The 25,975-nt window shown below is 43.3% G+C and overlaps 1 protein-coding gene across 1 annotated transcript in view; it reads left to right on the top strand.

Moving 5' to 3' along the window:
* Positions 1-1,012: 1,012 nt before the first annotated feature.
* RRP15 (ribosomal RNA processing 15 homolog) overlaps positions 1,013-25,975 on the top strand; it is a 40,966-nt gene continuing 16,003 nt past the window's right edge. The window contains exons 1-4 of the mRNA XM_089685012.1: positions 1,013-1,090; positions 10,571-10,827; positions 14,644-14,741; positions 16,380-16,569. Coding sequence (XP_089541138.1) covers positions 1,051-1,090; positions 10,571-10,827; positions 14,644-14,741; positions 16,380-16,569 — 585 coding nt within the window. The 5' untranslated portion in view covers positions 1,013-1,050. The remainder of the gene's footprint in view (positions 1,091-10,570; positions 10,828-14,643; positions 14,742-16,379; positions 16,570-25,975) is intronic.

Here is a 25,975-nt window from a genome sequence, read left to right on the forward strand (position 1 = left end):
CTGCCTCCTCCCCCCCTCCGTTGCCACATTTGGCATCTTTTGGGGGGGAGGTTTTGGCAGGTGCCCACTCCCACTTCTGGGTCAGTTCGCTGCGTGAACTGAGACGGAATTTTGCCCCCCCCGCAGCCCTCTGAGACACTTCACAGGTCCAAAAGGACTGCGGCCCATTCACAAAGCTCTGCGTACTTTGCACATGTGCAGTAAGAAACCGGCAGTGACGCTACAAGCCTTTACTGCTGATTTCCCTTAGTCAAGATGGTGGCACCAGCACCCAACTGTAGAATCGGCTCGGGATGAGGACACCGCTGGATCCCTGGACAGGTAAGTGCCCTAATATGGAAAGTCAGCAGCTACAGTATTTGTAGCAGCTGACTTTTAATATTTTTTAGGGGAGGGGGTGGAGTTCCGCTTTAAGTTATACTTTGAGTTCCTGTTTTTTAAGTAACAACTTTTAAAGGGCTCGTGATATTATATATGTATTTCTGAAATAATGTGCCATAACTGGGGGATAATGATCCCTGGTTTTCCGGGGCAATGTGGCACACCCAGGGGTGGACTGACCATTTGGAACCTCAGGCACTGCCCGAGGGCCCGGGGTCAGTAGGGGGCCCCATGAGATGCCCCTGGTACCTTTTTTCATAGGCTTTTTTGAGTTTGGGCAAGGACACAGGGGCCCCATGATCCCCTATTGCCCGGGGGCCCCATGAGTTGTCAGTTCGCCCCTGGGCACGCCTAAGCTACAATGCACCGACTTACCAGCAATGCATATCTGATGCATGTCCAGATGCAGGGACATTTTTAGGAACACTTTTTTCAAAGTTCATCCCCAGAATGTGAAACATTTCCTGCTAGAAATGCCAGAAATACCAGTCTGCAGTGTAGGAGGTGAGCGCAGCCTGACCACCACTAGATGGCGCTGTTGGAAAAGAAAAGAAATAGACTACCTTTTCAAAGATGGCCGTACGAGAGACAGAGGCGGTCACGTGGACCGGATGTGTATGAGTGCCGAGCCCCGCCTCTCCCGGAACAGCTGAAAGAAGCACGTGTGTGATGAGAGGAAGGATGGAGGTGGCGGAGGAAGGCGCTGTAGGTACGGTGGACATTGTGGGACGGGCAGGTCTGGTTGGGAGTTGTCTGGGATAACGTGTCCTGGGTCGGGGGGGTCTTCATGTGTCTTTCCCTATGTGAATCTCTATGGGAAGTGTAAACATGGCTGTGTTGTGGGAGCGGAGCTCTCAGTCCCTCTCTATGTACTGTTTCCTCAGTATCACGCAGCGCTACATCCATTCTCCTGATATATAGTATGCTTTGCGTTGCTTAAAAAGACTCTGTCACCATTTCAAGTGTTCATCTTGTGTTGCTAGGCTGCCATATATGTGTAATGTCTGTGTGTGGCCATTGGGTGGCGCTGTTCTTAGTACATGCTCCCAGTGCGCTGATTGAGCTGTCACTGACGCTCCTGGTCACCGTGCTATCATGAGTAGGGATGGCCGCTGTCTGAATCCACCTGACCTATCCCACCTGCACGCTGTCAAACCATCAGCCAATCATAGGAGGCAAGTGATGCCTCACCACGCCATGATTGGCTGCCAGCATCAACAACTTACCAGCGGTATAGCTCACGTGTGTTCAGTCTCCAGCTAGTTGGAGGGGCTTCTGGATTATGTGGCAGCCAATCAAATGATCAGGAATGCCACCTCTCAGAATTAGTGATTGCAAAGGGTTTTTTTTTTTAATTAATCACTTGCCCTCCTGAGGTTTTACCCTCCCCCGCCCCCCCCCCTTCCTGACCAGGCCATTTTTTGCGTTCTGGCACTACGTTACTTTAACTGACAATTGCGCGGTCATGCAGTGCTGCACCTAATTGAAATTTATGTCCTTTTTCCCCCCACAAATAGAGCTTTCTTTCGATGGTCTTTGATCACCTGTGCGTCTTTTATTTTTTGTGCTAAAAAAAAAAACAATTGTGAGAAAAATGCTATATTTTTTACTTTTTCCTATAAAACATATCCAATAAAAAAATTTTAAATCAAATTTCTTCATAAACTTAGGCCAAAATGTATTCTGCTACGTTTTTGCTAAAAAAAATAAATCCCAATACATGTAAATTAATTGGTTTACGTGAAAGTTATAGTCTACAAATGGCGGTATATGTACTAGAATTTTTTTTTTTTTATACTAGTAATGGTGGCGATCAGGGACTTATAGAAGGACTGCGGAAGGCATTCTGACACTGGGGGGAAATGACTAACTGCCACTGACATCCCCAGTACACCAATCACCAATACAGTGATCAGTGTTAATAAAAAGCCCTGTCACTGTACTAATGACACCAGGCAGGATGGGGTTGACATCTGGGGCGATCAAAGGGTTTACTGTGTGTTTTACTAGGGAGTCATGTTATTTTGTATCTCTCTGCTAGAAAGATACAGATTAGCATGTTCTGAAAGGAGAGAGACCTATGTTCTGTACACACAGGTCTCTCCCGTCAGCTTTCCCCAACGATCGCCGGTTGCCAGCCGGGAATCTCTGGCCAGGGCCCAGTGATTTACATATCTAGCTGCCAATAGTGGCACGGGCAGGACGATACGTGCGCCCCCTATCCGACAATGCAGATCACACATATATATGTGATTTTGCACAGCCCTGCCTCCCTGTAGCAGTAATTCTGCTATAGGGCGGAGGGCAAGCGGTTAAAGGATAAGTTCATCTTTTAACAAAGAATAATAAATGCATTTTTTTTTAAGGTAAAATGTGCATTTATTACTTTTTGTTTGTTGTGCTTCTAAAGCATTGCACTAGTGCTTTGCAGGTCTCTCCCTGACCTGTCAGTATATCTGCTTGCTCATACATCCTGTACAGGCAAGCAGGTACTTACTGATAGGAAGGCTCAATGAACTACCACAGTGCTGTGGGGCGCCGTGGTAGTTAATGGAAAACTACAAGCTGACAGCCGCAAAGGCTGCCTGGACTTGTAGTGTTCCCATTTACAGAATGCTGTAAATGAATGACGCGGCCGGCTGGGCCCCGCACAGCCACATTTTTTCAAAAATTGTGACAGAGGGGAGGAGAAGATCCCCCGCTAGCTGTCATGACAGGGATTGGGGGGGGGGGGAGAGGTGCAGGGGCCAGTCAGATCATAACAACATGTTACACCCTGAATGTTACGAAAGGTGAACTTATTCTTTAACTGACAATTGTATGGTCATGAAGCATTGTACCAAATTAGATTTATAAACATTTTTACCCATAAATAGAGCTTTCTTTTGGTGGTATTTGATCATCACTGGGCTTTTTATTGTTTGCGATATAAACGAAAAAAGACTGAAAATTTTAAACAAGAAATAATTTTACTTTTTGCTATAAAGCATATCCAATAAAATAAAAAACATAACATTTCTTCATAAATTTAGGCCAAAATGTATTCTACATGTCTTTGTTAAAAAATATCCCAATAAGTATATTAATTGGTTTGCATGAATATTATTATAGTGTCTACTAGTAATGGTGGCGATCAGCGACTTATAGCAGGACTGAGATAGTATGGTAGGCATTCTGACACTTGGGTGGGAACTAAGTGTCACTGACATCTCCAGTGACACTAATACAGTGATCAGTGCTAATATTAAAGCATTGACACTGTACTAATGACACGGGGCAGGAAGGGGTTAACATCTAGGATGAAAAGAGGGCTAAGTATGTGGTAGGGAGTGATTTGACTGTGCACTTTGTGGTGTTTTACTAGGGGACATGCTGGTTTTTATCTCCCTGTTTTTCAGAGAGATAAAACCCAGAAGAGAGATCTGTGCTGTTTACACTCGCAGGTCTCTCTCCTGTTGGCTGCTCTGCCAATCACCGGGTTTCGGTGATTGACATCTACAGGAGCCAATGACCGCGCCGGTAGGACGTCACACGAGCCCCATACCCATAAATGCAGAATTGCATATATACGTGATTCTGTGCAGAGCTGCCGCCCTGTAGCAGTAAAACTGCTGGTCGGCAAGTGGTTACAGCATAACTCCTGGCAAAAACCTCTTTACATGTCCTTGTTGCTGATTTCCTACTTCACTGAATATGTCATCCATTTTCTGGTTCACCCAGTTGTTGCTCTAAAATAGCCTACCCTTTTTAAAATCAAACTGGACCATCTCTTTGGTTTCCTGTATGTAAGACCAGTGGCTGCTATGCCTTTTATTCCTCCAGCCACTGGTCTTGGCACATCCCTTCTGTAGTTCTTTCTCCAGGAAGCAGTGATGTCATTCAGCCCCACTTGCAATGATGGGAGGACCAAGACTCTGACACATTCAACGTGTACAGACCTAGTGTACCCACCCACATTTACTACAATTCCCTGTTGTGGATGGGAACTGTTTCCTTTTATTTTCTGCTGGTGCTGCTGACATCACACCAAAGGCTGCAGCACCCAGCGGAAGTCTGGGGGCTTCTGGATGTCTACACAAGGGAACTTTTTTTTTTTTTAGGTAAAAAACATGGATAAAATGTGTTAAATGCACATATAATTTAACAGAAGACTTATTGGTCTGGACCAGGTCTCTGTACTATGTCATCTTTTGTGACACCCACATCTACATCAAGAAAAAAGGGTGGCTGACCTAAACAGTAGAGCTAAAGGCAATACTTTTTTTTCTTTTCATTTTTGCATAAAGTGAGGAGAGTTATAATTCCTGTCAGTTTTTTTTTTTTTGCCATCTGAGCCTCATTCAGGAGTTTTCACTTCCTGTCCCATTGTCAAATCAGGAAGTGGGAGGAAATCCCCTGTTGTCCCCATTGAAAGATTTAATGAAAAATGGATATCAGGGCTATTGAGTAGTGAATGTTTATGGATTATTTTTGGAGAATAAGAATATTGTTTAGTTCACGAGTTACATGAGTGTAAATGAGGGGAAAAAGAGGAACCAGGGAGGACAAAATATAAGTAGAGCAAACGTCTGCATTAATTTTCTAACCAATTGTTAAAATTAAATAAATAAATGACCAGACTCAAGCCATGGACAACGTTGCTTTCCTTCCCATCTTTAAAAGTGGGTCACACATGTTGAGTTTTTTCAGATAATAGTAGATTTGGTAGTTATTTGGAGCAGTTCCTTCACAGAACATATTTCAGCTTTTACATAAGTGCTATGTTTCACTGGCAGCCTTCGCTGCAAAGTACAGTTTGTGCTTTAACCCCTTCACATTTTTTGGTGTGGAGTCTTTCAGGACAGGGTTGCTTGGAAAATTTGTACAGTTTTAGTTTCCTCTCTGTTTTCGGAGTCACTTCTCCAATTTCCTAGTTTATTCAACTGAGGGTAATGATGTGGCTGTTAATGCATTATGGCTAAAATTAATTAAAAAAAAGACTACTCTGAATGTGATTTGCTTTACCTGCCAAATGTCATTCTTCTCAGCCATTCTTGTCATACTCCCAGTGCAGCACTACATATTCAGGTAGGTGAAGCCACTTGGTCCCCTGCTGCACTCTGGTTCCTCCCATCGACCTATACATCCTTACAGGACACAATGGCTGCAAAAGAGACAAAGTGCAGTGTGGGACCAGGCTATTAACACTCCTGGTAGGGTTGAATGCTGTCGATAGCTGCAGAGATTGGTGTCATGACAGGTATGCATATTTATTCCTGTCGTTATCTGGAGCCTTTGAAACAAAGCTAAGCACTAGAGGGACTTATGCACTCACATTTTTTTTTATTGGGGGTGTACAGTTACTGTAACGCTGAACTTCCATAAGCAAATATTGCATGCTTTGTGCATTTCTTCCAGATCTGTGCAGTAATTCAGTGTGAAACTTTGCCTCTGTGCAGGAGCTTCCTGTAATAAAGACCGGTTACTGCTGCTCTGTCTCCTTGTGCTGGTTGACTGGTCTTGTATTCGCCCCCTCTTATAGTTTTCTGCAGCAGCCTGTAGTGGTTGCGGCCTGCTGGATCCCTCCCACAGCTGTGCTCTCTGCACTGGCTATGTATAGCAGTGACAACATCGCACTACTTTTACAAGGAAATGATTGAGTTTGCAAAAGCATTTTGTGAACACTAAGTGGATGTATATTATTTGTGGCTGTTGAAGATGTTTTTGCTGGAGTTAAAGTGGAGTTTCAGCCATTGTGTTTATTAAAAGTCAGTAGCTACAAAAACTGTAGCTGCTGACTTTTGATAAACACACACTTACCTGTCCCAGGGTCCAGTGATGTGCTCGTCTGCACCGTCACTTCTCTCCTTCTCTCCACAGCATCGGCATCTCAGCTGTGGGCACCAGGCTGTGACAGCTTGCAGCTTCACAGCCAGGTGCCCACTGCACATGCGCAAGTCGCTCTGCACATCCTGATTGGTCTGGCAGCCTTCTGGGACCTGTGAAGGTTCTCAGGAGACTGCGGGAAGAAGTAGAGGGATGAACTTCTGGCTCACTTCACCGCTGCAAACTGAGCCGGAAGTGGCCAAATTTGGCAGTGCAGGGTGGGGGGATGCAAACAAGCGGAGCTTCCACTTTTGTGTGGAACTCCGCTTTAAACTGTAACATAAACCTGCCAGTATAATAAATGACAGAACAGGATGAAACAGCACAATGCCGGCACCTATGGGTGCCTGCACATAGTTTTGGATCTCTTCTTTATTGCCCCAGCTGCTCTAAGCCTAGGAGTTGCTATAAGAGGCAAATTTTGACACCTTATCAAGCATCAAGCTATCAGCCTATGGCACTGCTGAGGTGTTATGGAAGACCAGGATGCTTCAATAGTGGCCTTCAGCTCTTCTGCATTGTTTGGTCTCATGTCTCTCATCTTTCTCTTGGCAATGCCCCATAGATTCTCTATGAGGTTCAGGTCAGGAGAGTTTGCTGGCCAATCAAGCACAGTAATCCCACGGTCATTGAATCAGGTTTTGGTGCTTTTGGCAGTGTGGACAGGTGCCAAGTGCTGCTGGAAAATGAAGTCCGCATCCCCATAAAGCTCGTCTGCAGAAAGCATGAAGTACTCCAAAATCTCCTGGTAGATGGCTGCATTGACCCTGGACTTAATGAAGCACAGTGGACCAACGCCAGCAGATGACATGGCTCCCCAAATCAACACAGACTGTGGAAACTTCACACTGGACTTCAAACATCTTGCAGTGTGTGCCTCCCCATTCTTCCTCCATACTCTGGGCCCTTGGTTTCCAAATGAGATGCAAAAGTTGCTCTCATCAGAAAAGAGGACTTTGGACCACTGAGCAACAGACCAGGTCTGTTTTTCTTTTGCCCAGGTAAGACGCTTCTGACGTTTTTCCTGACAATCCTCTCCAGGCTGCGGTCATCCCTGCTGCTTGTGCACCTTTTTTTTCCACACTTTTCCCTTCCACATAACTTTCTATTAATGTGCTTTGATACAGCACTTTGGGAACATCCAACTTCTTTTGCAATTACCTTTTGAGGCTTTCCTTCCTTATGGATGGTGTCAATGATGGTTTTCTGCACAACTCCCAGTTCAGCAGTCTTTCCCATGATTGTGATTTGTACTGAACCAGACTGAAAGACTATTTAAAGGCTCAGGAACCCTTTGCAGGTGTTATGGCCTAATTAGCTGATTAGAGTGGGACACTTTGAGCCGAGAATATTGCACCTTTTCACAATATTCTAATTTTCTGAGATTGTGGATTTGGGGTCTTCATGAGCTGTAAGCCATAATCATCACAATTATGACAAATCACAGCTTGAACTATCTTGCTTTGCATGTAATGAGTCTATCTCATATATTAGTTTCACCTTTTTAAGTTGCATTTCTGAAATAAATGTAACTTTTGCACGATATTCTAGTTTTTTGAGTTTCACCTGTACTTTTTTCTTTTTCCTCTGTAATAATTCCTTTCTGCCACTAGATGTCAACACTGAGCTCTACGCTGTGATGCAGAGTGGTGCTGATGACCTCAGGTTAGTGCTGCTCTCTGCATCGTTGAGGATGGCCCACCACAGGAGAAAACCTAAAGAGGGCCTTACATGTAACCTGACCACTCTAAAACATCTACAAAAGATAAATATATAAAAAAAGGAAGTGTTTTTTTCTTCGCTCAATTGAACCCTCATTTAATTTATTGCAGTCAGGCTGCGTATATTGAAATAAATATGGGGCTTGTTTACAATTTTACATTAAGTGCTGCGGCAGGATTAAAATATCCTGTGCTGCCAGCACATAGGGAGTCTGACCGTGCCTCTCACACAATTTAGGGGCCCGTTTCCCCAGTAGTTTGCCACAGATTCAATCACCAGTGATTTTTACTTCCTGTAAGAAAAAAAAAATGTATTACTGTATATGCTGCCTGGCTGCATTCGAGTATTAATGAGAGTTTGGTTTGGCTTTCAATGCACACATCCACCACCTCCTGCGCTCAGGGGCTCAGATCAGAAGATGTTCCTTGGCTTTCAATGCTCCTAGTGCATGTACGTGAATTTGACCCGGTACTGGCCTTTTGCAAGAGAGGGCAGGACTGAGAGCCAGTCAGGTGTTGTGCATGGTGTTGATAGGAGGAGAGAGCAGAGTTACCAGAAAGATGTTCTCATTCATTTGCTGCTGCTTATTTGATGTCCCAGGCAGGCTGAGAATGGGAAGGAGGTTCCTCTTCATTCCTGCTACAATCTACAGCTGTAACAGAGAAAGTGGCATCATTCACCTGGCAGGGCTGTGAAAATCTCAGTATTGTATAGGTAGGATTCTGTGACAGAAAAAAATGCTCCCTTATATGTATTTCATCTGTGTATTTAGCCGTTTGCCTGGATTTGAGATTTTAAGATTACAGAATCTCTGCATAGATTCCTAGCTGCAGCTTTCTGAGGGAAGCTCTTCCTTTCCTGAGACCACCTAGTGGTTTTAAATGTTGATGAAAGGGAATGGTGACAGGTCCTCGCTCATTTTTCACAAAGATCTGCTTTCTATTATCGACTTAAGGCAGACCACATGCCGCACTGGAAAACAATATCCCAAGAGTAAGCTAATGCTTCCTGCCATCTTCAGAGCAAATATTTTCTCTCTTATCTGTATCTCCGCTGTGGGGATACATATTTGGTTTTTGTAATATAAATCTAGGTCTTCTTAACCACTTGCCTACCAGGCACTTATACCCCCTTATTTACCAGGCCAATTTTCAGCTTTCAGCGCTGCCGCACTTTGACAATTGCGCGGTCATGCAACATTGTACCCATATGAAATTTTGATCATTTTTTTCTCACAAATATAGCTTTCTTTTGGTGGTATTTAATCGCCACTGGGCGCTTTACTTTTTGCGCTATAAATAAAAAAATTGCCAAAAATTTGAAGAAAAAAAAAGTTTCTTTGTTTCTATTATAAAATTTTTCAAACAGGTAATTTTTCTCCTTCACTGATGTGCGTTGATGAGGCGGCACTGATGGGCACTGATAGGCAGCACTAAAGGGCACTGATAGGCAGTACTAATGAGGTGGCACGGATAGGTGGCACTGATAGACAGCACTAATGAGGTGTCACAGATAGGCGGCACTAATATGCAGCACTGATAGGCGGCACTGATAGGTGACACTGATGATGGGTACTGATAGACGGCACTGACTGGCATCACTGCTGGGCACTGACTGGCACAACCGCTGGGCACTGACTGGTGGCACTGACTGGTGGCACTGGTGGGCGGCACTGGTGGGCACAGGTGTGTGACATTGCAGGGTGGCACTGGTGGGCACAGGTGGGTGGCACTGGTGGGCACAGGTGGGTGGCACTGGTGGGCACAGGTGGGTGGCACTGGTGGGCACAGGTGGGTGGCACTTCTGGGCACAGGTGTGTGACATTGCAGAGTGGCACAGGTGGGTGCACTGCTGGGCACAGGTGGGTGATCTGCTGGGCACAGGTGGGCGGAGCTATTGGGCGCACTTCTGGGCACAGGTGGGCGGAACTTGCGGGTGGCACTGCTGGGCACCAATCATCAGGGCACTGATCATCAGTGCCCTGATGATCGGTGCCGATCCCCGCTCTGACAACTGCCGGTTCTCGGCAGTACTTTCCTCACGATCTGACAGCGTGAGGAAAGTGCAGCCGAGAACCGGCACTTGCATTTCCCTCTGATCAGCGTATCATTGGACACCACTGATCAGGTGGTAAAAGGCCGCTGTGATTGGCCTTTTACCACATCACGTGATCGGCTGTGTCCGTAGGACACAGCGATCACGGAGATCGCCACGTGCGCGCCCCCTGTGGCGCGCAGGAGAGCGCGTTCTGGGGGGACGTCATATGACGTCCACTCAGAACTGGCCGGCCGCAGTGCAGCCGTCATTCGGCTATCTGTGGTCGGCAACAAGTTAAAGTGGGCCTCCAACGTTCTTTATAGCCTAACTATTTCATCTTTAGATTTTTATAATTTACTTCATCTTTAGTTTTTACAATTGTAGCTTGATGAAGAGCAATGTTATGCCTGAAACTGCGCAGTCGCTCTAATTTGGACATGAAGATATACTTGAAGTAAAGAGAATATTTGCAACTTGGAGATCTCGTTCTCATATGTTTTATGTGTGTGTTTTAACATATGTTCCAGAAGGATTGAAAACTTTAAAACTTTTATATTTACTGCAGGTTCTGAAGGGAGCTCCGATTTTGCTGATGACAGTTTCTCATCTGATGGAGAAGTTGGCGAGCCCGATGCCACCAAGAATGAATCAGAGGACAATACTGAGCCTGATGGAGATCCAAACAAGGGCTGGGCTGATTCTATGGCCAAAATTCTTAACAAAAAGGTGCCGGACAAAACCGGCACTATACTGGTGAAGAGCAAAGCCCTGCAGAAAGAGAAGGAACGGGAAAGGCTTGAGAAGTCGGAAAAGAGGAAAGAGGTGAGGTCTGAACTTGGAGGCTGGACTCCAAGCTGGCTCATTTACCAATGCTTAGTCGTAAAGTAAAATCTTTATCTTTTCATTATAGATGGAACCTAGTGGGCACTATCTTCCTTACCTTTTGAATTTACACATAGTTCAGGAAGTAAAGTAAACCTTTGAAAACTGGGCTATTCCAGCTGAGCATACAAACCTTCAGTAAAATTGCTTGTCAAATGGGTCAGTAGATCCAATTTTCTTGGTAGTTATATGCAGCCACAATATATTCAAGTGTATGTGAGAAAATAACAGAACCTCAGAAATGCATGTAAAGCAGTAGTATTCTGCAGTAACCATTGAATATACAGATTGCAACCTCTACGCACAAAGGTGCAAGTGAGAGCAAAAAGAGTTTAAGTGCCAAACAAGGACAATGAACGAGGGAGCATCACCACTGCTATGTCCAGGACGGGTTACAAATACTGCTCAACGAAAGCATGTCTACTCACTGTTTGCCCCAACCACCCACATCTGTCAGTGCTACCCACCAGACGCTCCAAGATAAATCTGCAATCATGGGTCCCATAGTTTGTAAAACTTGTGAAGAGTGCCCCGTTGCAGCACAACGTGCCTTTCTTTAAGCAAGGTAGCGTGGATCTGCATACGCCAATCCGCATATGTAGGAGGAAGAGGGGAAAGCCATTTTCGGGCCAGAAATACTAATCTAGAATTTGAAATCCAGACCTGAAGTATATAATTCCTCATTCAATAATCCCAATATACACGTCAAAGGATTATGTGGCAAAACAATCTGGAATGCCCTATTAATAGTAGCCATAACACAATGCCAATAGCGCACCAGATTTGGTCATTTCCAGAGCATGTGCAACAGATCCGCAGGTGTTCTCCGCATCTGGGACAATCCGGACTCTCTATGGTGTAATTCATATCATTTGTGGCATTTAATACATCTTATGTATGGCAAAAAGTTGGGACAGTTGCTGTGTTGGTGAGAGAGAAACCTGTTAATACCCGTTTCAACAGAGCATGCCATACCTCCACATCTAAAGCGGCGATAACATTGGCCAATCCTTTCCTGCTAGGGAGTTGTTGATTACGAAAGGAACTATCCAGCAATCATTTATACAAGGAAGAAATGAGACCTTATATGTTCCTTAATGTGATGGGTAACCTTTTGCCTATTTAAAGATTATAGGTTAGAAGAAGGAAAGCGTTAGAAACAGGTTTCTTTTCCCTCTGTGTGCTTCCTTCTAGATTTTGTAGAGATGTGACTGAGAGTGAGAGAGAGCGGCTCAAACTGGTGAAGATCCTTTTTGTCAGCTGTGATTATAGCCTCTTTGCATGCAGAAACACATCAGCATGATTTTCCTGAACTGTTTGCTCACTTTGAAATGAGTATTTGCAAGGACTTGCTGCTGTGTGCCATCTTTCTCCCTTCGACCTTTGAAAGTTGTCACCAGAAGAGGTTTTTCCATTGGAATACATCGCATCTACACTGTTGCGGTGAGAACTGTAACATTTTTGGAATTCCCTTCACTTTTTTGTCACAGCGACAACAGGCACTGAGAGATAGTGGTAATAGAACTCCAAGACAAGAAGATTCTCCCTCCTTGTTTGTCAGGACTGTTGTCCCTGGGATAGATTGTGATGATAGACCCAAAGTTGGTGATAACTATAAGAGGGATATACCTAGTTCCAGAGAAATTTCCCATTCCTGCTGTGTTTCTGGGACAGGTAGTAAAGTGAAATCTCCTGAATGGGACACAGCAATAAAAACCTGTCGGGATTCTTAACTATCCCCACTGAATAATAAACATATGGCTATATCAATTTTGCTATTGATATAAATTGACAATAGATATGTAATCAGTATATAAAGCATTTTGTAATGCAATATTCATCCAGAATTCACATTTTAAACTAATAGGCAGCACCTAGCTAAACCAAACGTGTACAAAAACAACGTGCCAAAGGTTTTCTATCAATCAACAGCAAATGTCAAGAAAAGAAACAAATTAAAAATATTTCAATCTAATATCCATATATATTTCATCAATTAGTGTCTTCAGTGAAGGAAGATTTAAAGCGGAACTAAACCCTCCTATCTTTTACAACCAAGTAAGCTGCCATCTTGGCCTCTGTTTGCTCTGCTGTTGCCATGGTGCTGTGTGATCTGCTAGAACACCAGAATTGGATGGCTTGACAGTTCGCTTGAAAGCACAAACATCTGTGACTGTTATCATGCATGACATGCCTTCAATGGAACTGTTTTGGAAAATGGTTAAAGCAATTGGTTTAGTTCTGCTTTAAATCTTTAAGGGCTTTATCCAAATTGTGCCACACTACACCATAACAAGGCTCTCCACCTATAGGAACAGCACTCAACAGAGCACTATGACCTCCAAGGCCAACTCTGAACTATGGAGCACCCAAGGAGAAAATTGATCCAAAGAGCAGTCTAATCATTTGTCCAGAAATGACATGTAAAGGTCAGACAATACAAAAGCACTGTGTTGTAGAAATGTATTTTTAATTTTGAAATCTAAAACCATTATTCAAGGATAACTTACATTCTATGAATTGACCAGTGGCAATCATTTCAAGCACATTTTAAATTAAAACTATAAGCAAAACAATTTGTTTATTTTTGATAGGGTAAGCGAGGGTTATAACACGTCAGTTTATTTTTTGCCATCTGTGTCCCATCAGGGAGATTTACCTTCACCTCCTCTCCCATAGTCCCATAGTTAAAACCGGAAGTGAGTTAATCTCAGCAAATTAAGGAAATTCCTTGGGGACCCCCAGGTGTCCCCATTGGAAAATATTTCCCTTTATTACTTTTCTGGGGACAATCCAAAATTTGGCATTTCTCTTACTTTCAATGATAATGGTAAACAGGACAGATAGAGAGGGTAACCCCCCCCCATGGGGGCAGACAGCAATGTAATCTGACAAGTGTTCTAATCCCTTTCCATTCTATCCAAAACAAAACAAAAAAAAGTTTTGCCTTTTAGTTATACTGTAAACATTTCCCATATGACAACATCAACTGGGTAATCAAGTTTGGTACTGTCCACTTCATATGGACAGTGGGTTGGCACAAGGTAGGTCCTGCCCTGGATTCACAATTCTCTTCTAGGATGCTTGGAAATGATATTTTTGTACACAGGACACAAGAGAATCCTCATCCTCCTGTATTTTGCTCCCTGCTTCCCTACAAAGATGCACATGTCATGGACATTCTGCTGCCAAGAATGCGGCACCCTCAGCAGCGTCATTAGGCATACTGAACTCGGGAATTTAATGTTTGATTTCTTTACTGCAGATATAAAGGCTTACAAATATTCCAGTACTAAGCTGGAATTCCTGATATGGGTGCTGGTCTCATGACACCCCTAAAAACACTAATTGCCCAGTGACCAACACGCATTGGCCAAACTGTGCTTAGGCTTGCCATACAATTTCCATACAATTTCCATATAATATGAGGTCAAACCTGAACACTTTAAATTTGTATACACTCAGGCAGGCCCTTGCACGACATAGTAGAAAATATGTTTTTAAAGGAAATTGAATAAGAAAATTTGTATAATGTATGGCCAGCTTTACTTTATCTGTAGGGCATGGCAATGTGGGCAGACTTCACTTGATCACATGAGTGGTAATCCAAAGCAATGCCGCCAATATTTAATTAGTGGGCCAGCTCCTGATGGCTGGAAAGAGTTAAAGAAAATCAGAGGTATTAGAACGCTTATATCTTCTTGTACTGCTCTTATGGTATGTTGTCTGTCCCCTGACATCTCATGTCCATTGCAGATTGATAAGAAGCGACAGTGGGAGATGATGTGCCGAGTGAAACCAGATGTGGCCAGAGACAGAGAGGTGGAGAGGAATCTGCAGAGAATCGCCACCAGGTACAAGACAAGAATGCTGAAATGTTTTTTTTTCTCCAATTTTGCTTTATCTGTTTTTATGAACGTAACATGCACTGTTGTATGGCAACTGCAGTTTTCTGGAGTTTAGACTTAACCTCCACTATCAACTGCCAATCTGTCTGTTGAAGGATGAAACTGAACTAAGGAAGACATATAATGTGAGACAGCTAGGTGTCTATTCTATGTTAATAGTGCATTAAATTGGTTGTAAACCCTTACATGTACCCAGTGAAGGGACTGGCCTCAGGTGATACACAAGAGATGAAACAAATTCACCTGTATAAGTTGTACCTGTTTGTCTGCAGCCCTCTCAGCCTTTCAACGTCCAGAATTTATAAAGCTTGTCTGAGAGTTCAGAAAAAAGGGAGCAGAGAGCTGAGATTCTACACTGCAGATTTCAGTGTGGAGAGCTCTGAGAGCTGATTGGGGGGAAGATGCACACCAACCTCCACACAGCTCACGGGAACTAGTGCCACAGGGCAGCACAGGTGCGCAAAATCGCGTGTGTGATTTTTGCCTTTCCGGCCTCGGTTGTCAATCAACGGGGGTTGTATAAGCAAGACAGATCTCTCCCCTGTCACCTCCTGCACACTTTGTACGGCTCTGCATAGCAGAGCCATACAAAGCAGTGTGCTTGCAGTGTAAAGCACTCGCACAGCATGCTGTGAAACAGCACTTAGCTAACCCTTTGATCGCCCTACTTGTTAACCCCTTCCTGCTCAGTGCCATTAGTACAGTCGGTGCTTTTTATTAGCACTGATCACTGTATTGGTGTCACTGAGAATGTCAGTGGCACCAAGTCAGTTCCCCCCAGTGTCAGCCCGCCGCAGTCCCGCTATAAGTCGCTGATGGCTGCCATTGCTAGTAAACACAAAAATCCCAGTGTATATATACTGCCATTTATAAACGTTTTGACTTTCAAGGGCAAGTGGTTAAGGCAGTGTTTCTCAACTCCAGTCCTCATGGACCCCCAACAGGTCATGTTTTCAGGATTTCCCTCAGATGAAACAGCTGTGGTAATTACTAAGGCAGTGAAACTGATCAAATCACCTGTGCAAAATAATGGAAATCCTTAAAACATGACCTGTTGGGGGTCCATGAGGACTGGAATTGAGAAACACTGGGTTAAGGTGATGTTAATACCATCATTTTGTATGGCTTTTGGAGAGAATCGGGACAGTGAGGAGAGCTCACCACTGAGGTTTCTTCTAGTGAAAATGCAGGGTGTGTAGCAGAGATTTTATTTTTACATAAATAAATATATATATATATATATATATATATATATATATATATATATATATATATATATATATATATATATATATATATATATATATGAATGACAGCACAGCAGAAGCCCCATATAAACAAGGGAGGGTTCTATGCTCCGATTTAAGGAAGGGGTTGTTGCATGGACTGAGAGGGAAGGGCGTGGTTGCTGCTTGGATTAATTAGCTTGTAAATTTCAGCTTGAGCTCTTTAAACCTTTCTACAAAGTAGATAAGAATAGAAGTGTCTCTAGCTGTTTGACTGGCATGTTATTGTTAAAAATGTGTAAATTAACTTCTAAGTGTCCTTTTCTGACCTTTTTTAATGTTATCCCTTCCCCCACAGAGGTGTCGTTCAGTTATTTAATGCCGTCAGAACTCATCAGGGTAAAGTAAATGACAAGCTGAATGAAGCTGGAGGCTCTGAAAGAAAGAGAAGTAAACTGATGTCATCTGTGTCAAAGAGAGATTTCATTGATGTTCTGCGAGGGAAAGAAAGTAAAAGTGAACAAAAAGGGAAAAAAGAATTTAAGAAGGTAGGACAGCCATCTTGTGTCTTGTCATTGTTAAAAAGCTAGACTCCAGGCAAGGTGCTAGATACACAAATGAAATGCATATGAGGGCACTGCTTTACTGTTCAAAGGATTTCTATTTCTGCCCATCCAGTCCTTAGATTTACACTAGGGATGCACTGAAATTTCGGCCACTGAAACATATCTGCCAGAAACAGCCCTATTGGCATTTTGCCGATTTAAGAAACATTTATCTGATACAGGTGCTGATACAGGGGACTGTGTGTCCTGCAGATATGAGGGGGAGCGGCGGAGAAAGGCAGGAGAGGAGCAGTGTATACAGTGACTGGCTGTCACTATATGTCAATGCCAGTTTTTAAATGTAATTACCTGCTTGCTTTTTTTTTTCTTCACTATAGCTTACAGAATGAGCTGTCACTTCCCTCCAGCTAAAAGAAACAGAGTTTCCTTTTTAGTTTCTTTCCCGAGCTAAAAAAACTTGTTTTCTATAGCTGCGGGGAAAGTGACAGCTCATAGTGAAGAAAAAAAAAAAGCCGGCAATTGCATTTAAAAGCCAGCACTGACATATTGTGACAGCCAGTGAGGGAGCCTCTCTGTATACACTGCTCCTTTCCTGCCCCCTCCTTGCACACACTGCCTCCCTACCCCTACAAATATGGCCTGTCGCTCATATGCTAACATATAGTGGACTATTGGTCCTCTATGTGATAGCAATAAAATCATAGGTTAAAAAAAAAAAAAAATGGACCCTCTCCACCCCCTACATACGCAGACATTTCGGTTCGGTTTTCAGCCACATGTATTCTGAATTTTCGGTATGTGTTTCGGCACCAGAATTGTCATTTCAGTGCACCACTAATTTACACATCTCTTCCACACACAACAGCCCTGTGTGGCAGGGCAGGAGGCCTGATTTTTTTTTTTTTTTCACCTGCGGCAGTAAAGTAACATTGTACAGGTCATGTCCCTCCCCCAGCCTGTGACTGGACAGTTAAAGGAGAATGAGCTCAACTCTGCTCTCTCCTCCATCCAGCATGTTCTTGATAACACAAGTACACAGTACAACTGATTAGCTGCTGCTTCCTCTTCCAGTCTGAGTTCTGTTGTACAGGGGTCTGAAAACAAGCTGATACCAGTTCAGCTTTTAGATATTAACGCAGGCCATAGACGGTTTGTTTATCGGCCTATTTTTCGTCCAAAAAACGAAACATCGGTTGTTCTGTCGCCACCAATGATTGCGAAAATCAGCTGTTTTTCACAAATTTTCCAGCATGACTGATAAAAGAAATGAGGAGGAACCGCGAAAATCGTCCGATGCCATTGCCCCACTAACGTGAAAATCGGCCGATTTATTCTTTCGGACGAAAAATCGGCCGATTAAACGAACAGTCTATGGCAGGGGTGGGCAAACTTTTTGACTTGAGGGCCGCAATGGGTTCATATATTGGACCCGGGGGCCGGACCAAGAGTAGATGAATGATGTGTATGTGTCATCCATAGTAAGTATAGTAATATTCCCCCATAGTAAGCATAGTAATTAATCCCCCATATAGTAATTCATCCCCCATAGTAATTCATCCCCCATAGTAATTCATCCCCCATATAGTAATTCATCCCCCATAGTAATTAATCCCCCATATAGTAATTCATCCCCCATAGTAATTCATCCCCCATAGTAATTCATCCCCCATAGTAATTCATCCCCCATATAGTAATTCATCCCCCATAGTAATTAATCCCCCATATAGTAATTCATCCCCCATATAGTAATTCATCCCCCATAGTAATTCATCCCCCATATAGTAATTCATCCCCCATATAGTAATTCATCCCCCATATAGTAATTCGTCCCCCATATAGTAATTCGTCCCCCATATAGTAATTCGTCCCCCATATAGTAATTCGTCCCCCATATAGTAATTCGTCCCCCATAGTAATTCATCCCCCCTATAGTAATTCATCCCCCATAGTAATTCATCCCCCATAGTAATTCATCCCCCATATTAATTCATCCCCCATATTAATTCATCCCCCATATTAATTCATCCCCCATATTAATTCATCCCCCATATTAATTCATCCCCCATATTGTAATTCATTCCCCATATAGTAAGTCCCCCATATAGTAATTCATTCCCCATATAGTAAGTCCTCCATATAGTAATTAATTCCCCATATAGTAAGTCCCCCATATAGTAATTAATTCCCCATATAGTAAGTCCCCCATATAGTAATTAATTCCCCATATAGTAAGTCCCCCATATAGTAATTAATTCCCCATATAGTAATTAATTCCCCATATAGTAATTAATTCCCCATATAGTAATTAATTCCCCATATAGTAATTAATTCCCCATATAGTAATTAATTCCCCATATAGTAATTAATTCCCCATATAGTAATTAATTCCCCATATAGTAATTAATTCCCCATATAGTAAGTCCCCCATATAGTAAGTCCCCCATATAGTAAGTCCCCCATATAGTAAGTCCCCCATATAGTAAGTCCCCCATATAGTAAGTCCCCCATATAGTAAGTCCCCCATATAGTAAGTCCCCCATATAGTAAGTCCCCCATATAGTAAGTCCCCCATATAGTAAGTCCCCCATATAGTAAGTCCCCCATATAGTAAGTCCCCCATATAGTAAGTCCCCCATATAGTAAGTCCCCCATATAGTAAGTCCCCCATATAGTAAGTCCCCCATATAGTAAGTCCCCCATATAGTAAGTCCCCCATATAGTAAGTCCCCCATATAGTAAGTCCCCCATATAGTAAGTCCCCCATATAGTAAGTCCCCCATATAGTAAGTCCCCCATATAGTAAGTCCCCCATATAGTAAGTCGTCCCCCATATAGTAAGTCGTCCCCCATATAGTAAGTCGTCCCCCATATAGTAAGTCGTCCCCCATATAGTAAGTCGTCCCCCATATAGTAAGTCGTCCCCCATATAGTAAGTCGTCCCCCATATAGTAAGTCGTCCCCCATATAGTAAGTCGTCCCCCATATAGTAAGTCGTCCCCCATATAGTAAGTCGTCCCCCATATAGTAAGTCGTCCCCCATATAGTAAGTCGTCCCCCATATAGTAAGTCGTCCCCCATATAGTAAGTCGTCCCCCATATAGTAAGTCGTCCCCCATATAGTAAGTCGTCCCCCATATAGTAAGTCGTCCCCCATATAGTAAGTCGTCCCCCATATAGTAAGTCGTCCCCCATATAGTAAGTCGTCCCCCATATAGTAAGTCGTCCCCCATATAGTAAGTCGTCCCCCATATAGTAAGTCGTCCCCCATATAGTAAGTCGTCCCCCATATAGTAAGTCGTCCCCCATATAGTAAGTCGTCCCCCATATAGTAAGTCGTCCCCCATATAGTAAGTCGTCCCCCATATAGTAAGTCGTCCCCCATATAGTAAGTCGTCCCCCATATAGTAAGTCGTCCCCCATATAGTAAGTCGTCCCCCATATAGTAAGTCGTCCCCCATATAGTAAGTCGTCCCCCATATAGTAAGTCGTCCCCCATATAGTAAGTCGTCCCCCATATAGTAAGTCGTCCCCCATATAGTAAGTCGTCCCCCATATAGTAGTTCGTCCCCCATATAGTAGTTCGTCCCCCATATAGTAGTTCGTCCCCCATATAGTAGTTCGTCCCCCATATAGTAGTTCGTCCCCCATATAGTAAGTCCCCCCCCCTGTGTCAATTCACTTACCTTTGGTCCGCGCGTTCCTCTCGTATTCCCGCGCCGTTCTGGTCTTCAGGGAGGACTGTGAGAGGAGTTCGTCACGCTGCCCCGCCTACATCCTGGCTGCCCCGCCTACATCCTGACAGCTGCAGAGTCCTGACGTCCGAGAGGAGGGAGGGGGGCGGCCATCCGAGAGGGGGGGCGGCCATCCGAGAGGAGAGGAGGGAGGGGAGAGGAGGAGAAGAGGGAGGGGAGCGGGCGCCCGGCACACAGGAGAGCCGCATCTAAATTTGTAAAGAGCCGCGGCTTGCCGACCACTGGCCTTGCGGGAGCCTAGCTCCGCGGGCCGGATTAAAAGGTCCGCCGGGCCGTATACGGCCCGCGGGCCGTAGTTTGCCCATTGCTGGTCTATGGCCTGCATTACTCTGCTTACATTTTGTTTAACACACTTGGTCATGTATTGATAAATACAGAACTAGGCTGTATTTTTTCTATCTGCCTGCTGGAGATCAGAAGCTGTGCCACAAAAAAATGCAGGCGAAGGGCAATGGACTAGTCACCAGTATTTTCTTTAGTTTCCCTGCAGCTAATCTTTCACCATTACTGACTCACTGGGGTTTATTTACTAAAGCTGGAGAGTCCAAAATCAGACTCCCTTCTGCATAGAAACCAATCAGCTTCCAAGTTTCATTGCCAAAGCTTCATTGAACAAGCTGACGTTAGAAGCTGATTGGTTCCTATGCAGAAGGGAGTCTGATTTTGGACTCTCCAGCTTTAGTAAATAAACCCCACTATGTCTGTCTGTGTGACACCACCTAGTCCTGCTACTAATCTCCTGAGACTAGCAGATGGGCAGCAATGCTTTATATCGAACACTGAAGGTATACAGTTATGAGGCTGTAGGCAGAGGAGTGCCTCGGTGCCCCACATACAAGGAAGTGCACTGCTATTTTAGGAGGAATTTCAGATAACAGGTACGCTTTTTAGGGACCTGCACAATTAATACGTGTAAATGTTCAAGTTCACTTTAAGTTCAATTGTAAGGTGCATTAGATAAATGTAAACAGGCAGGAGCATTAAAGCAGTAGTAAATACCGTTTTCTAAATTGTACCTACAGGTATGCTTACAAAATGCTGACTTGTAGGTACAATGACTATTTCCTAAATGTGCGCCATTGAGGATGTTAATGATCTCAGCACCAGGTGATACTACCTGCACATGCACACTGAGCTGTATTGGGGGCTGAGTGTGCTGTCAATTCAGAGCACTGTCCTGCGATAGTGACTCACGTGATGTCATCGCGGGTGGGTGATTCAAACTGGTAAGCACGCGAACCTGGAGGAAGATGGGTGAAGATGGAGGCGCCTGTAGCGGTGATAGCGCTTTGCTGTAGGGCTTCATTTGAAAGGTATGTGGAGCATAATAGAACATTATAGCATTAACCTGCAAGAGTGTTTTTTTTTTTTTTTTTGCATTGACTGTACTACTCAACTGCTGGGTTGGTGGGTTACTAAATTCAGCAAATGACCTTTCAGTAAAATGTTAGCTCACTTTGAAGGCCTAATACACACTATGTATGTATTTTGCAGCCTCTTTTAGGAGTGTAAGGCGGAGTTTTTTTGTTTTTTTTTTGTTCCCCCTTTTTACTTCTTCCAGATGGCCCTCCATGTTATCCTATATGTCCATGCACACATAGACTTTTAGTAGCATCTACCAGCAAGATCCCCCCCCTCCCCAGGGCCAGTGTGTCCAGGAGCAGCAATGTTTTGGGAAAAAAAAAAAACGCTTGATGCAGCTAAACACCTGTAAACGCCAGGCTTGTTTAGTGCTTGAGCTAATTATCATTCTGGCCAATGAAATTAATTCACGCCCAAGCGTTTGACGCTGGTAAACGAACCTAAACGCTTGTAAAAGTGTTATATACTTTTACAAGCGTCAGGAGTTTTTTCTTTAAAAACACTCTAGGAGAGTTTTTTTTTTTTTTTTTTTTTGTCCTAACGTCCTTTGTGCATGAGGCCAAAAGCTTTCATTTCCATACACTTTATCCTCCAGCAAACGTTTAGAAAAGTCTGTTTTGGATTTTCAGCGGTGTAAAATAGGGCGGCACATGCACCGTTCATCATCTGTTCCTGGATCAAGGAGATGCCAAGAAAGTGATCTGCAGTGTGCTGGAGTGACATCTCTCTCCTCCAGCAGCTAAACCTCTTCTCACAATGGCTGTCATTCACAGCTCTCCCCACTGCTGAATTTGCAGCCCGTCTGTACATTCATCTGAGTTCTTGGCATAGGGTTCTACAAGATATAGCATTACCATGGCGATATTTATATAGGGAAGGCCTTATTGCAGTACTAAGTGTCATACTGCGCATGCGTGAGAATTTGTTAAATGGTAGATGCAGCTGCCTGGGAAAGCAGATGGGGAACTTAACAAAGGTAGCGCTGGCTAACTTGCCCTCCAGAGGATTTACCCCCTTCCTTACCAGGCCATTTTTTGTGATACGGCGTTGGGTTAATGGTATTTGCGCGGTCATGCAACACTGCACCCAAATTTAAATTTACGTACTTTTTTCCCACAAATATACCTTTCTTTTGGTGGTATTTGATCGCCTGTGCATTTTATTTTTTGCGCTATAAAGGAAAAAAACCCAACAATTTTGAGAAAAAAACTATATTTTTGACTTTTTTTGCTACATGTCTAGTAAAAATTTTTTAAATAAGATTACGTCATAAATTTAGGCCAAAATGTATTCTGCTACATGTCTGCTAAAAAAAAAACCCCAAAAATTCCAGTACATGTAAATGAATTGGTTTACATGAACGTTTTAGCATTTCCAAATGGCGGTATATATACTGGGATTTTTTTTATAAATTTTTTTTTTTTTTTTACTAGTAAAGGCGGTGATCAGCGAATTGTAGTGAGACTATATAGCATTGTAGCGTTCTGACACTGGGGAGCTGATTTGGTGTCACTGACATCCCCAGTGACACCAATACAGTGATCAGTGCTAATAAAAAGCACTGACACTGTACTAATGGCAATGGGCAGGAGGGGTTAACATCTGGGGCGATCAAAGGGTTAACTGTGTGCTGTGTGTGTGCTTTACACTATAAGCACACTTCTTTGTATGGCTCTGTTACGCAGAGCCATACAAAGCAGTGTGCAGGAGCTGACGGGAGAGATCTGTGTTGATTTTACACAGGTCTCTCCCCTGTCGGAGATACTCGGCGATCACCGGGTGCTGGCAAGAAATCACCAGCCAGGACCCGGTGATTGACAGCTGAGGCCGCGAATGGTGGCACAGGTAGGGTGCATGCATGCCTCCTACCTGTACGTGCAAAATCACGTGTTTATATGTGATTTTGCGCAAAAATACTGTAACAGTATTTGTGCTATAGGGCGACGTGGCAGCAGTTAAAGATAAAGGCTTGGTAATTTGCAGTATTGCAATTTTCAAATAGATCTTGGAAGTAAAATCCATGTTTTACAATGTTATGTAATGGGTAATACGTAGTTTTGAAAATATGTGGCTGGGTTTTTTTCTGCTTTAACTTGGTGTAACCTTTCTAATCGGATTGGTTAAGTGACCACCAAATCTCTAAGGGGAAGCTTTGTGATACTTTTGTGGATGTGTGTGCATTACTAGCTAGAGACCTGCAGGTGTCACTGTTGCCTTTTTAAATTGTACTCATCAAATAAATGAACTTCTCTAACCGTCTCCCTTTAAGTCTGTTGAATATACCATGAAAGTGTATTTATTTTAAGCTTTCAATGCCATATTTAACCTTTTAAATAGATTTAAATTGTTGAAGCAGACCTTGCACCCCATGTAAGGTCTCCTTTGTTAGTTTACCATGAAAAAACACTTGTGGGGGGTTAAAAGTTGGACAATGAACTCGCCCTTCTCCCAAACGGCATAATGCAAGGGGTGAGTATCTTTTTGATTGCTCACAAAATTCTGCTGGCCAGTAAAGATGGGCATACATTGTACAATTTTCCTTTAGATTTACCAAAACCATACAATATGAGGTCAAACTGAAACTTTTTCAATTTGTATGCAATCAGGCACTTGCACTACATAGTTGAAGATGAATCTAAAGGAACTTGAGCAAGAAAATTGTATAATGAATGTCCAGCTTTACTCTCCTAATCCAGCAATTAGCTTCCCTAAAATATAGATTCACACAGGATTTTGAGTCCATTCAAAGTTCTTGTTTTAACTGAAGCCCTGATGAAGGGAGAATTTTTTTCTGAACTCCGAAATGCAATGGCTGTTTTCTATTATGAACAAAGAAATGGATTTGGACTCCTATCCTTTGGTCTGGCGCTCCTTCCATTAGTGCATGTTCCTCATTGTATGAGGCACATGGGTGGTAAGGCCCATCTGGCATGCTGCTGCACTTATACATTGGGTAGCTGGCGAGAAGTTAAAGTAGGGCTTGACAAATTTTGCTTTGAATCTAAGAGTCAGCTAAAAAAAAGTTAGAATTTTTTTTTTTGATTAACAGGGCTTTATTTTCGACGATGGGGATCTTGAATTTGCACATGGAGGTGACTGGAGCCAGGCATGCGGCTGGGTGGGATGGCTTGTTGGGTCTGAGGTTTTTTATGTGTGTGTGGCATGCTGTGTGAGCTGGACTCTGCTCTCCTACCTGTTTGTCTTCAGCACAGTATGTGGGGACTAATAGGGAGTAAGAGGGGTGGGCCACAGTGCGCAATGATTGGCTGGTGCCGAGGGAGAAGGAAGTGTGGGTCTGGTTCCCTGCTCCTCATATACACCCTACCCCCTCTGTATACACCCTGGGTCTGGTCCCTCCCCCCCTTGTATACGCCTTGTATATACCCTGGATCTGGTTCTCCCATATACAATGGGTAAAATAAGTATTGAACACGTCACACCTTTTTTCTAGGTAAATATATTTCTAACTGTGCTATTGACATGAAATTTTCACCACATCAGTACAACCCATGCAATCAATACATGCAAAGAAACCAAATCAAATACGGTCAGAAATTAAGTTATATGTAATAAAATGGAATGGCACAGGGAAAAAGTATTGAACACATGAAGAAAAGGAGGTGCAAAAAGGCAATCCTGCCCCTTATCAGTGGAAATTAGTATCAGCTGGTTTAGACTCAACTGATGGCCTATAAAAAGGTGTCTCATTACCAATGTGTCAGACAGGAAACATCTCATGATGGTAAAAGAGCTCTCTTAAGACCTTTGCAACCTTATTGTTGCAAAACACACCAATGGCATTGGTTACAGAAGGATTTCTAAACTTCTGAATGTTCCAGTGAGCACTATTGGGGCCATAATCTGAAAGTGGAAAGAACATCATTCCACCATAAACCGATCACACCCAGGTGCTCCTCACAAGATTTCTGACAGAGGAGTGAAAAGAATTATCAGAAGAGTTGTCGAAGAGTCAATGACTACTTGTGGAGCGCTTCAGAAATACCTGGAATTAGCAGGTACAATTGTTTTAAAGAAATCAATAAGTAATGCACTCAACCGCCATGGCCTGTATGCACGCTCACCACACAAGACTCTATTACTGAAGAAAAGCATGTTGAAGCTCATTTAGTTTGCTGCACAACATTTAGACAAGTCTGTGAAATACTGGGAGAATATAGTCTGCTCAGATGAGACCAACATTGAACTCTTTGGATGCCATAATACCATGTTTGAAGGTCAAATGGCACTGCACATCACCCCAAAAACACCATAAC

Source organism: Staurois parvus, unplaced genomic scaffold (assembly GCF_062004578.1).
Source record: "Staurois parvus isolate SC_StPar_1 unplaced genomic scaffold, SC_StPar_1.0 ptg000362l, whole genome shotgun sequence".
NCBI classification, from domain to species: Eukaryota; Metazoa; Chordata; class Amphibia; order Anura; family Ranidae; genus Staurois; species Staurois parvus.